The following is a 13,852-nucleotide window of genomic DNA, read 5'->3' as shown; positions in this document are numbered from 1 at the left end:
GCGTCAGCCTTTGATAGTAGGCTAATATAGCTAATATAGACACTTACATCATGTGTTGCCTTCATTATAAAACTTATATAAGGCTGTTAATTTTTTGCGGCTCCAGGCAGAATATGTTTTTGTATTTTTGGTCCAATATGGCTTTTCAACATTTTGGGTTACCGACCCCTGCCCTAAGCATACAATGACACTGAATGAAAGAGTATTCTCAGATATGGTTAGCATTACACGTACCCTCCTGTCCATATTTGGTATACTTCTGTGGTGGCGCCATAAAACAGCCAAAAAAAAAACACATGCCAATCGTTTAAACACCTTTGGAGGTGTAACATTGTGTACATTTGCACTCATACCGGCATCTTCTCCTCGATAATGACGCTAGCAGCCTTAGGTACTGGAAAGGTCTTGAGGGGAGCTTTCGTCGTTGCCAGAATAAAGTCTGTGTGGGCCTTGATTACAGAATCCAAGTACTCCCCCTCTGGCTGACAGCGGTAGTACACCGTTATCTCGTCGGATGGCACCAACTGGCCCTAGGTGAGAAACAGGGCATAAATTTAATAAGTGTTTTTTGTTTTTTTTTATTAGAAAATGCAGCAAAAGGTTTTCTACTGTGATACATCCGGAGGAAGCGGTTACCTGCAAGAAGGAAGGTAAGGATGATGGGATTAACATAGGGCTGGGTGATATGGACAAAAAAGTACATCTCGATATAATTTTACTTAAACTCGATATTAGATATATATCTCGATATATTTTTCGGTGAAAGTATATATCTAAAGATATTCATTTTTGAGCGATATTCAGTGAAATTTAAGTGAATGACAACTGTACTGTAAACAGTCAGTGGCACTTTTGTTAACCCAATTAGTCAAGATGGGTATTAACAGCACAGAAAATAAACTGTTTAAGTAGCACAGAAATACATAACATAAATAAAATAGAAAAAATTTATTTCTACGTAAAATAAATAACAGCTGTGCAAATAATACAAAATGTATCAAACAGATAGAAAAATACATTTGCACGCAGGCACTTTTTAATTCCCTTCCTGGTTCGATGACCCGCCCTATTTTGCCCCTGATTGGCTTATCCCTAGCCAATCGTGACTCATCATAGTAAACAACCAACCAATCATGGATGTTCTTATACGTGCTAGCACGTCTTGGAAGGAGGAAGGGGTTTAGTAGCCCATGGAGAGGAAACGGGGGAGAACAAGGAACACAACAAATAAGCGGCGTTTGGTAATTTTAACGTGAAATAAATTATATTGATATTACGATATTTTCTTAATTCATATCTTGTTTGAAAATGTATCAATATATCTTACAAACTCGATATATCACCCAGCCCCAGATTAACATCACAGGAGGAAGACATGAGATGGTAGGATTAGAAAGAACAAAAACTGTGAGAACCAATAACTGCATTGAGTGTAGATTTCTATTTATTTATTGGATGACATGCTGAAAAACATTGATTTCATCCTACTCTGCAAGTGCAGGCCGGTGCAATTTCATGACAGTAACTACTGTATATACTGCAATTGCAGCACGCAGCTCAAGGGCAGAGGAATACAGTTGGATACAGAGAAGCAGTCAATCAATGGAGAAAGGTTTATAGGCTTTTTCTGCCAAGTCAAGGTACTGACCCTTTGCTGATGGGGGCTACCACTTCTCTGTGTGTGTGCGTGCACGCGAGAGTGTGGATAGTTAACAGGGAGAACTCCAGTCAGTAGAGAAGATCCTTATAAAGAAGGAGTTCACCTCCTGCTTCCCAGCCTTGCATAAGATGATAACAATACTTACTGTACGTGCACACAAGTAGAGCGCAGTACTACCCCACATATAAAGAACACTTGTAAACTAAGTCCCTTCCTCGCGGTGGAAAATTCCTTACTGATCGCGGTTTGAAATAAGAGTTGGAATGCAGCCTGGCCGGGATCCAACCAACAACGCTGCTATTGCTGCTGCTGTTGTTACTACTGTGCGGACGGAAAAAAAAAAAAACCCTGTTTGTTTCTTGAGAAAACAAGAGGCTGCTGGCTAATCCGTCTTTACTCCGCAGAGCACTTCAAAGCGCCGATGCGAGAATCTGAAAGGGGCCAGACTCTAATTAAGCTGCCATTAATCCTGCCTTATGATGGAGAGAAAAACGTCTAACTGTGACGCGCAAATGGAAAGATTTCGCAACCAATCAAATTAACATGAGAGCCGTAAAAATGAAGTTGAGTAAAGGGGCCGCGGTGGGGGATCAAAGGAAGGAGGAAAAACAACAAACAACTCAGTTTATGCTGGATGGAAATTGTAGAGTTAAAAGTGAAATTCTGCTTTAATTATGCAACCAATTTGGTGTTTGTTTACTTTTGATTGATCGTGTTGACTATCAGAAGTTTGACAGGTTACAATATACACTCACTGGACATTTCCATAAAAACCTGTAACAAAAACTAATTCTTGTGTAAATAATAAATTATTATCAGTGGTGCACAATAAGTATCGGGTAGATACACTATATTGCCAAAACTATTTGGCCACCTGCCTTGACTCACATATGAACTTGAAGTGCCATCCCATTCTGACCTCGGGGAACATGCTTTTTGTTTGCCTTACCAGAATATGATGAAGCGTATGTAGAACATGGCTTCACAGTAACCACGGTGGGAGACGAGGAAAGCCAGGTGGGTTGTTTCCCTTTATGTTAATAAACTTGCAATGTAATGCAGATGTAAAGTTATAACAATTTTATAGACAAATTATACTATTTATAGTTACGGTGGAGAGTATGGGGGCACAAAAGATTTTATTTTTCTTCCGGGGGCGGGGGGCGTACCAGAAAATATTTGAGAAGCACTGTTCTAAGGGGAGACTCAGTGTGCAACACTTTGAAAACTCCTATAATATTAAATGACTAATAATGTTTTTTGTTATTATAAATATGAAAACAGAGCTACTTTAGACAGGCAAACTGCATTCATAATAAACGGTGTACATCTTTACTGTTAAATTAATACCTCTCTGATACTGTCAGTCAAAACGGAGCATTAATATCCCTGTGAAGGCAGAATGTTATCGATGTAATGATAAAGAAACATGATGTAATTCATTAAGCACTAGTAGCCACATTCAATAGGGGAGTGTTGACAGTCTGTAACATAATTAGTTTTGCTCCTCGAAAAAAGACGCCCCACCTTTTTGCGTAGTTTCTGAATGCGGTTGATGACCTCCCTGGCCACGCCCTCATCCATCATGGACTGGTCGGGGCTGACGTCCAGCAGCACAAGCACCTACGCAGCACAGCCAGGACAAGAATACAAAAGAGAGAGATTGTTGGTGATGAGCGACAATAAATATACATATTGTTGATTGCGACACAATTTTGGGTGTCTGGAACAAATTAATTCGATTTACAATGTTTCTTATGGGAAACAATTAAGGTTGTTCCAATCCGATATAAGTCTGATATCAGAAAAAAAAACGGATCATATGGACAATTGGGCATGCATTTAATTGTCAATATAAGTGCTCTGATACTAGCTGGAAAGTCCATTAACATAATGTCCTTCAATGGTTCATGGTACTTATAGGCTACAGGGTACTACAAGCTAGCAGCTACACACATCTAAGCACTATTGTTGTCCTGATACCAATATTTTGGTACCGGTACCAAAATGTATTTCGATACTTTCCGGTACTTTGATACTTTTCTAAATAAAGGGGACCACAAAAAATGGCATTATTGGCTTTATTTGAACAAATAATCTTACGGTACATTAAACATATGTTTCTTATTGCAAGTTTGTCCTTCAATAAAACAGTGAACATACAAGACAACTTGTCTTTTATTAGTAAGTAAACTAACAAAGACTCCTAATTTAGTCTGCTGACATATGCAGTAACATATTGTGTCATTTATCATTCTATTATTTTGTCAACATTATTAAGGACAAGTGGTAAAAAATTAATTATTAATCTACTTGTTCATTTACTGTTAATATCTGCTTACTTTCTCTTTTAACATGTTCTATGATCTATCTACAGTTCTGTTAAAATGTAATAATCACTTATTCTTCTGTTGTTTGGATGCTTTACATTAGTTTTGAATGATACCACAAATTTGGGTATCAGTCAGATACCAAGTAGTTACAGGATCATACCATGGTCATATTTTCAAAGTCCTCATGGGTCCAGGGACCTATTTCCTGAGTTTATAAACATAGGGTAATATAAATTTTTAAAAAATGAAATAAAATTTTGTGATGATAAAAAATATTGATTTAATCATAGTAGTATCGACTAGATATGCTCCTGTAATTGGTATCATTACAGTAGATGTCAGGTATAGATCCACCAATGCCGTTTGTTTACATTGTGGCGCCGGTGAGCTACGGTGTGTGAAGCATGTTTAGCTATTCCTCGTCCTGCAGGGATGATACTTGTAAGAAACATCCTTTGATCCGCCATGGAGGCGAGGATTAGTGATTTAGAAGTAGCTAAAACACTGCAGACTGCAGACGGCCGTTAGCCGCTAGCTAGCTAGCCATGTCTTAAAGCACCTCTTCCTGAGGTTGTTTCAGTGTTATAACTTCACCTTTATCCTTAGTTCTTAAGCCAACATGCGTCCGTTCTCCCTTTTCTGTCTACACACTGTCTGCTTGTAAGTAGTCCGTGATTGTGCGCTGCCGAACATGCTCGTCTGTTCGTAAACCAGCAATGTCACGACGTGACAACGACGAGGGGTCTGAGGACCGGTACTTTTTAGAGGCGGTATAGTACCGACTATGATTCATTAGTATCACAGTACTATACTAATACCGGTATAGCGTACAACCCTAATAAGCACACAATCGCGCACAAGCTAGACATATGTAATAAATGTCCCAAATTAAACAATATTGCAGTCAAAAACCAAATGTGTCAATATACACTGCCGTTCGAAATTTTGGGGTCACTTTGAAATGTCCTTATTTTTTAAGGAAAAGCACTGTACTTTTCAATGAAGATAACTTTAAACTACTCTTAACTTTAAAGAAATACACTCTATACATTGCTAATGTGGTAAATGACTATTCTAGCTACAAATGTCTGGTTTTTGGTGCAATATCTACATGGGTGTATAGAGGCCCATTTCCAGCAACTATCACTCAAGTGTTCTAATGGTACAATGTGTTTGCTCATTGGCTCAGAAGGCTAATTGATGATTAGAAAACCCTTGTGCAATCATGTTCACACATCTGAAAACAGTTTAGCTTGTTACAGAAGCTACAAAACTGACCTTCCTTTGAGCAGATTGAGTTTCTGGAGCATCACATTTGTGGGGTCAATTAAACACTCAAAATGGCCAGAAAAAGAGAACTTTCATCTGAAACTCGACAGTCTATTCTTGTTCTTAGAAATGAAGGCTATTCCACAAAATTGTTTGGGTGACCCCAAACTTTTGAACGGTAGTGTATGCAATCAAATCAAGTAATTATAGTTGTATATTACTTAAATATTCAAAGTCTCCAAGGCAAAGCATATTAAAAAGGTATCCAGTAACAAATGTGCCCGTATCATTCAACTTTCTGCATCATAAGCTTAACCTAATAAATGATTGTGGCCATTAGGTATCGCCAAAAAAACAACCACTTCACTTGTGACTTCACCTTAAATACAGCACAAGCCTATTCTGAACGGTATAATAAATAAGTTAATGTTTTTTAAACCTTCTAGCATTACTAACAAAAATTGAGAAACCACTGTACAATATATACTGTAAAATACAATTTTTTAATTTTTTGAGGCTTTTGGGCGGATATCGCAAAGTTGAAGCAATTGGTTCCCATGGTTTGAGTGTGCAAGGCACAGGTTGAGCTTATGCATCAATTTCTCATGATCTTTGTGTAAAGAGGCGACAATGTGTATATACACAAGATTAATGTGTTATTGGCAGGTGTTAATGTGCCTCTTTCCCTTCCCCTACCCTCTGCATATGCAGAGGGTAGGGGAAGGGAAAGAGGCAACCGGGGTGAAGGCAACACTGAGCCGAGAGCGCTGCAGACAGATGGGAGGTAGAGAAGGAAAGAGCAGGCGAGAATAGCGGCAAATTAAAAAAGTAGCTCGGTAAACTGGTATTAACGTGCAGTTGCGCGCTGTGTGTGTGTGCGTGTGTGGGTGTATATATACGCTTGGTAGAGCACTGATTAGTGATGGCCTGTGGGAAAGCCAGACGTCCTGGTTTCCACTTAGCTGAGAGATGATTCCCTGCATTGCACTCGTGGTGTGTGAGAGAAGGCTGTCAGACGCGGGCACACTATAATTTGTTCTCTGCCCGACACAATCTTAATCTTGGTGGTTTTGTACTTGTATGTGTGCATCATGACTACTGTGTCAGTAAGATTTCAAAAGTTCACCCACGTGTATTACAGTGACTATTTAAATATTCAAATACAGCACATCATTAAAATGCAAATATCAATGTTTCTCTGTGATATAATTGTGCCTCTCGAGCTGCGCCAGTTGGACAATGAAATGCACATGTCTTTTGGTGGGTGTGGCTATCCAAGGGGGTGTGGCTAACATGGTTATTGAGGAAATATCTGTTATATTGGTGCTGTCAAACGATTACATATTTCAGGTTCTGATGTTGATTTGACTATTGAATTTTGGTCATATCTCAACCAATATTCTGCAACACAGACAATGTTGAAACAGCATGCTTTTTTACATTGTTTATTGTCTGGTTCTGATCTTGATTTGCCCATTGAATTTGGGCCATTTTCCAACCAACAATGTTGATCCAACATTAGACATCAATGATGTCTCAATTTACAAATACAACTACTCTGCAAGGTTGTTTCAAAGACCTTGCCTACATTAAGTCGGACAACCCATTAAACGAATAATTATTTAGCCTAAGCCCTGTTTCGGCCACACAAAACCATCGTTTAAGGCTTCTATTTCTTGAATCTCCGGCTCTTAGCTTTGTATGGACTCATTGATCGTTTACAAACTGAGTTCGGAGAGGAAGTTATGCCAGAAAGACCGCGCCCCACACAGGAAGTGACGTCAGAAAGACCGCGCCACAGCCAGCTTCATAACAGACGCTTGTGGAAATCACACATGAATACCTTAAAAAAAGGAAACGCGCGATTGCAGCTATTTCGGATACAACACATTTTAGACAGCAACATTGCAATGTTGAGCGACGGTTTTGGATAAGGCCTGGAAGAACGGCAGCCTGGTGGGATATGTTTGTCAACGAGTGTGTTGTGCCAGAGAAACGGCAAGAGAACTTTCGAATGTCCAGGTCAGCTGTGATTATACTTAGCGAAAAACTTTGTCCATTTGTCGAAGGGGAGACAATGAGAATGCAGGCTCCCGTGGACGAGGGAAAACAGCAAATGCATTTGCACTGGCAGAGCAGACTATCAGTTATTGTCGGTGTTCTATGTCAAGCGATTACTCAACCTCTATTTTTGTACTCCATAACTTTTGTGAAGCCATGAAGTGGTTGCAGCTGTCAGTACGACCGCCAATTTCAGCCTACAAGCACAGTGTCCTGACCAGATATCTAGATCCCTAGATTGATTTTTGTATAATGTTCTTAATCACATTGTTTATTTTCACACGTCCATTGAAGATATGATTCATATATGATTGCCCAGGTGTGATTCACTACAATATTCTAACAGCTGCTGATGGTGAGGCAAGCAAGGTTTACTGTTAACAGAAATGTGGCAATAGTCTACATTAAAACACAGGTTAAGGATACACTTCCAGGTCAGAGGTATTGATTGATTGATTGAAACTTTTATTAGTAGATTGCACAGTGCTATGACGAGCCCTTTTTTTTGCACGCATGCGTACTAGGTCGTGTTGCGCTGGCGGACGGAGGGGTGAGGGGGTCTTAAACGGTGGCGTTGTGTGTGTGTGTGGACAAGGATAAGGTTAGGTGGGATTTACCCTGGATAACCTTCATCGGCTTAGTGTAGAAGGGGCCAAAGTCAGCTTTAAAGGACAAGTATGTATAATGAACATTGGTTAATGTCTTTTCCTAATGGATAAGGTTTGTGTGTTAAATAATAATCTTTAATAAATAAATAATAATGCATTAGATTTTATATCGCGCTTTTCTATTATTAGATACTCAAAGCGCTCACAGAGAAGTGGGAACCCATCATTCATTCACACCTGGTGGTGGTAAGCTAAATTTGTAGCCACAACTGCCCTGGGGTAGACTGACGGAAGCGAGGCTGCCAGTTTGCGCCTACGGCCCCTCCGACCACCACCTATCATTCATTCATCATTCATTCACCAGTGTGAGCGGCACCGGGGGCAAGGGTGAAGTGTCCTGCCCAAGGACACAACGGCAGCGATTTGGATGTCAAGAGGCGGGGAGCGAACCTGCAACCCTCAGGTTTCTGGCACGGCCGCTCTACCCACTACGCCATACCGCCCCCATCTTTGTGATTAACACGTTTTAATATAATTTCACAAGGATGTAAACTGTAAGTAAGTTACATATAATATTGAAAACGATTAAAATTAAGAGTAAGATTACTAATTCAGTGTTAATATTTGAGTAGGCCGCTGGGCCCTCTGTAGTGGAAAAGTTGGACCCCAAGGTCAAAAAGGTTTAGAACCCCTGGTTTAATTGAATGATTTAAGAGTTCCTTGTGGAAAGTATTTCTGATTGACAAGGTCTTGAAGCAATGGAGGCAAAACAGTTGGTTCAGTTTCAACTCGTTTGCGGTCTAAAGAGGAAGACTTAATTAAAATAAAACACTATATTTCCAAGTCATTTAACTCCTTGATACCTTTTGGTAAAGTGTTTTAATTTTCTCCTGAATACTGCACTACAGTAAACAACCTGAAAATAGCATTAGTTAAAATAATATTTATAATGTTTTGACTGTCAAGGAAAAAGAAAAATGGTATCCTTTATAAGTAATGTTTGCAAGACACTGTACAGATGTATTACACCCAGACACTTCACCTGTGAGTCAGAGTGGGCTTCGTACTGCGCCGCTGAGTCACCGCTCTGGTTGAAAGTGTACATCAGCCTCAGGTCCTCCTCGTGAAGCTCATGGCCGTCCACCACGATAGATCCTGCATTTAAAACACACAATATGTCAACGTATGACTCATAGGATATGTACACCAGAAACAGCAGTATCCAGCAGAGCTCGTCTTTTTTTGTACACTACATTCCATTCACAGTAGTGGGAGGGGTCAGCAACAAAGTAACTCAAACCATAATTAAGGCAACAAAAAGAAAAGAAAAACAGTCCACAAAGGTGAGGATTTCCCCTTTTGGGTTGGGGATATTCTTATTAAAACCCCATGTAAAGTGCTGCAGAGCCAATTATGAAGACTGCAATAACAAGGGCCATTTGAATGTTGAGCTGCTCAATATTAATATTCCAGCTGTTTGCTTTTGATTACCATATTTTCCGGACTAAGGCGCACTTAAAATCATTTTGTTTTCTCAAAACTCGACAGTGCGCCTTATAACCCGGTGCACCTAATCTAAGGAATAAGTTTGGTTGAGCTACCGACCTCAAAGCTATTTTATTTGGTACATGGTGTAATGATAAGTGTGACCAGTAGATGGGAGTCAAACATAAGAGACAAGTGTATATTGCCACTATGATGGCAATATGTCTCAAGTAAACACCAACATTTTAAATGTTCCATTGAGAATATAGAACATTACACACGGCGCTCAAAAATCTATCAAAATGTTTTAGTACGACTTTGGTAAGCTATGAAGCCGCACCGCTTGATGTGCTTCAACATAGGAGTATTATTATGGTGTGTGTATAAGGTAAGACATATCTGGTGTTTTGTTTCGCAATATTATGAAAAGCAACTTTTCTTACCTTCTGGTACCTGCTGATCTGTATTTGGGATATGCGTAAATACTGAAAAATTGCACTTGTCCACGCTGATGGCGTAGTCGATAAGCCTCTTCTTTTTCTCTATCTTCTTGTTATGGGACATTCATCCTCCGCTGTTGCCATTTCTAATATAAAGTAGTGTAAAGTTCTTACTTATATCTGTCAGTAAACTCGCCATGAAAGCGCTAAAACATACCGGTATAGTGAGTTTACATTATTCACCCAAGGAACTTTAGTTATTAGAGAGTTCCGATCGGACGGTTTTTCACGGGACACATTTCCGGTGTGGTTGTTTCCGGATGAGGAGATGCTGCTCATTTATTGATTTAAGTAAAGTCTGAATGTCATTAAAACAGTTAGCTCCATCTTTTGACACTTCTTCCACTCCCGTTCTTGCACGCTACACCGCTACAACAAAGATGACGGGGAGAAGACGCTGTCGAAGGTGAGCCATGTAAATAAGACCGCCCACAAAACAGCGAATCCGGAAGAGACTGTCAGAAAGCGGCTTGAAGATGATCTGTAAAACAATCTATGCAACATTTTGACCAAAGAACCACCACTACATGTTATGTAGACCACAAGGAAGTGTTTTCAATTTAGAAAAATAATAATAATAGGACTCCTTTAAAGCGCCTTATAATCCTGTGCGCCCTATGGTCCGGAAAATACGGTACATTCTTGGCACTCACACCAAAAAGAAAACACTCCAAAGGCTCAGAAACTGTTATCAATGTGAAACAATATTGGTGCATTACGATAAAGTTTAGAATAGGATATGCTTCCAGGCTGCATCTAACAATAGGCTCGATAGCATCTCTTTAGGTTTACGTCCAAACGTTTGCCCATGGCAGCAGTTAACCATCTCTATGTTCTTGCTAAAAACCATGGCCACGTCCTCCTCTTCACTTCTACACCGCCTAAGGCGAGAGGGGAGGGGATGTAGGGGGAGTCATTCCATATCTGTCTAATCCTTCATCTCCACGCTTTGAGTTCCTGAATGCCTTTTCTCTTTTCTGCTCGCTCCCACCATTCACCTATTTAGTACACTAAGTCAAAACCTCAGGATCAAATGGTAATGTACGAATAAGGACAAAACTAAGCAATGTTTCTGGCCTGATTGATGAAAGTGAACAAGTTCAGCGGCTACCAATAGTTCAAAATGTCAGATGTAGACGCCGAACTGAATGTGAGACGTAAGCAAAGGATGCAGTAACCGAGCGCTCATTGATTAACACAAGATTCCTGTAAGTTGTGTTGAAATAGTCAGTGTGTTAAAATGGGCTTTTTTTCTTCGCTCAAATGCATCTTGATCAATGAACTGCCAGTGTAAGCCACTGTGCACACTTTATCCATTGGCATTGCTATCCATTAGCCAACCTTTTCCTCTTGTCCAACCGGCTAGACTTCAAAACACCTGACAGAGTGATTGGCAATGCTAGGTTTTCACAGTCCAGATGACCCCAGCAGCTTCCTTCCCAAGAGACTTTGGGGGGCTCTGCGCCTCTTTCCTTGGCTAATTGGAGGTATGAGATACATTGCACTGCTTTGATCCAGACAGCAGCTTGTTAGCTCACTGGCACAAGAGGTCCCACAGTACAATTCACATTTCAACAACCGTGGGACAATACAATAGAAGGCAAACTTGGACATACGTTATAGTAGTCAGTGGATAGGACCGATTTGTGTCCTTGCGGTGTGTATATTTATTAGGGATGTAAATCTCTTTGTGACGGACGATTCCATTCACTTCTTGATACATGGGTTACGAAGTGATTCAAAAACAAGTTATTTATAAAACAGAACAATTCAATGCGATTCGATTTAGTGTATGAACGATTAATTTAGATTTGATTAAGTGAATTAATGATTAAATTCTATGATTGGCATTTGTTGATGGACAGAAAAGGAACAAAAGCTTTTCTTCCAGTGCATGCACTCATGTTAGAGGATAAATAGTTAGGACGATGGCACCAAGCGCTCAGACTACATCTGTCCAACAAAGTCTGTGAGCATGAACTGATGAAAACTACTCAGATGAGAGGCCAAACGTCTTCTAAGACAACTGATCAGCTGAATGCCATGAGAATAACACTTACCTGATGAATGAGAACATCCATAAGCACATTAATCTTCAAGTATAAAAAAGCACATTCTATAACTGTGACATGCTTCCAGTATCAATTTTTTAAAACAACATGTATCCCCAAAGATGTTTCATAAAGTAAAAAAGCAACCGTGTCACAAGTCAAATATATTTATTTTCCACGAGTCAAGCCAGTGTCGTCACAGACGCCTCCGGGTTCGAGCCAATGGCATGACTGGGGCGGCGGGACTTCCCGGACACGGATGGGAAGTGACGTGTGTTGTGGAGTTCAAAGGTCGTTTGAGTGGTGCCAGAAAAGAGAGCAAGACACGCAGATTGAGCCCGTTGTACGAGAATATTGCATTTTGTAAAATAAAGATAGAAACTGGAAATTGGTCTGAGCCTCCATTCCTTGGTATGTTACAATATTGACGGACAGCAAAGCACGGAGATGGTATCTGGTGGGTAATTATTTGGCGGACAGCCACGACTCTCGCATTGTTTTAAGAGAAACGGTCTACAGATTGCTAGTCTCGCGCTACACTAGGTCCATATCTACATCTATTCTCGTCTCCAGTTGCATAAGTAACGTAACAAGCGAGTGACTCTTTTCACGGAGAACCCTGGCTACTGTGTCGTTTTTAAGACAGAAACTATCAACTGATTTCTATTCCGGCGCAATAACCAGTTTGTTTCTACACTCGATTTAACTAAGTATTCACAGCTGATTCTTATCGATTGAGGGGGCTGTAACCGGCTTAGCCGAACTGGCCACCTCCTAAAACGGATATCGGTTGCATCTGTTTATTGTTAACAACATTAATATTTAGTATGAGCAACATTGTTTTTAGCACTACCTTAATCCTCTTGACATGCTGCACAGGCTGTTATCGGCATTCTCTTTCATTCCTCCATGATGACATTCATGGTGGACCTAGGAGATGTTACACACCTCGCACTCCTCCACCTTACTTCCACGTGAGGATGCCTCACAGGTGCTTAATTGAGTTCAAGTCTGGAGGAGACATACTTGACTGCTCCATCGTCATCACCTTCCTCACTCTGCAAGGCACTTTCCAACCTGGATGTTTGCTTACAGTGTCACAGTATATGTTGGAATCCCCCTCTCTATTTCCCTAATGTACCGTAGCTTCCCCAGTGACAGCGGCACTTGTACAACCCCAGATAATGACGCTACCACAGTATACCATGCTGATTTTGATTATTCTGTTTTCATATATTTTATACTTTTATCTAACAGAGTCGCTGCAGTAACTTTGTTGTATGTCTTGATTAAAATAACGCTTAATGGGTCCATTCTGTAAGATGTGCAACGATGCAGTTAACCCATAGTAGGGTATGTACCTCGGTTTTTGGGCCACAGTTTTTAGTTCTGTTTCAGTGTGTGTTTGTGAGTAAAGTTCTTTATTTTGCTTGTAACGTAGTAAATATCAGTGTTGGACTGAACACTGTAAGACTTTTTTGTAATCAAGTTAACAGTTACTGAACAACACTTTCAAATGGTAAATGACCTTTTATTCCTTAATTACTTTTATACGTAACATAAGTGCGTCTCACCAGTGGATTGGCAAGTGGTGACCCAAAAACTCAAATGCTTACATTTATTTAAAATACATTACAGTTTGAATTTGAGGTAGTGTAAAATATTGCCAACACAAAAACAGGTTCAATGATCATTTCAGGAACAAAAGGTTTTTATACATCCATCCATCCATTTTCTACCACTTGTCCACAAAATCAAAATTTATTTGAAGAAAAGTGCCTGTACAGGTTTTATTTTTAGTACATACTACATGTTATATCTAAATCCAATTAATTTAGTAGGTACATTTATTCTCCTAGTCTGGAGGAATAGTTGAGTCTTATAG

General features: G+C 39.9%; 1 protein-coding gene across 1 annotated transcript in view; it reads right to left on the bottom strand.

The window, feature by feature from the left end:
• Positions 1-13,852, bottom strand: part of LOC133643563 (isoleucine--tRNA ligase, cytoplasmic-like) — a 144,789-nt gene that overhangs the window by 19,177 nt on the left and 111,760 nt on the right. The window contains exons 27-29 of the mRNA XM_062038213.1: positions 8,974-9,086; positions 3,188-3,283; positions 354-530 (exon numbers count right to left, since the gene is read on the bottom strand). Coding sequence (XP_061894197.1) covers positions 354-530; positions 3,188-3,283; positions 8,974-9,086 — 386 coding nt within the window. The remainder of the gene's footprint in view (positions 1-353; positions 531-3,187; positions 3,284-8,973; positions 9,087-13,852) is intronic.

Source organism: Entelurus aequoreus, linkage group LG26, assembly GCF_033978785.1.
Source record: "Entelurus aequoreus isolate RoL-2023_Sb linkage group LG26, RoL_Eaeq_v1.1, whole genome shotgun sequence".
Classification (NCBI taxonomy): Eukaryota; Metazoa; Chordata; class Actinopteri; order Syngnathiformes; family Syngnathidae; genus Entelurus; species Entelurus aequoreus.
Note: the sequence above shows the minus strand (reverse complement) of the source record. Positions and strands in the feature narration are given on the sequence as shown.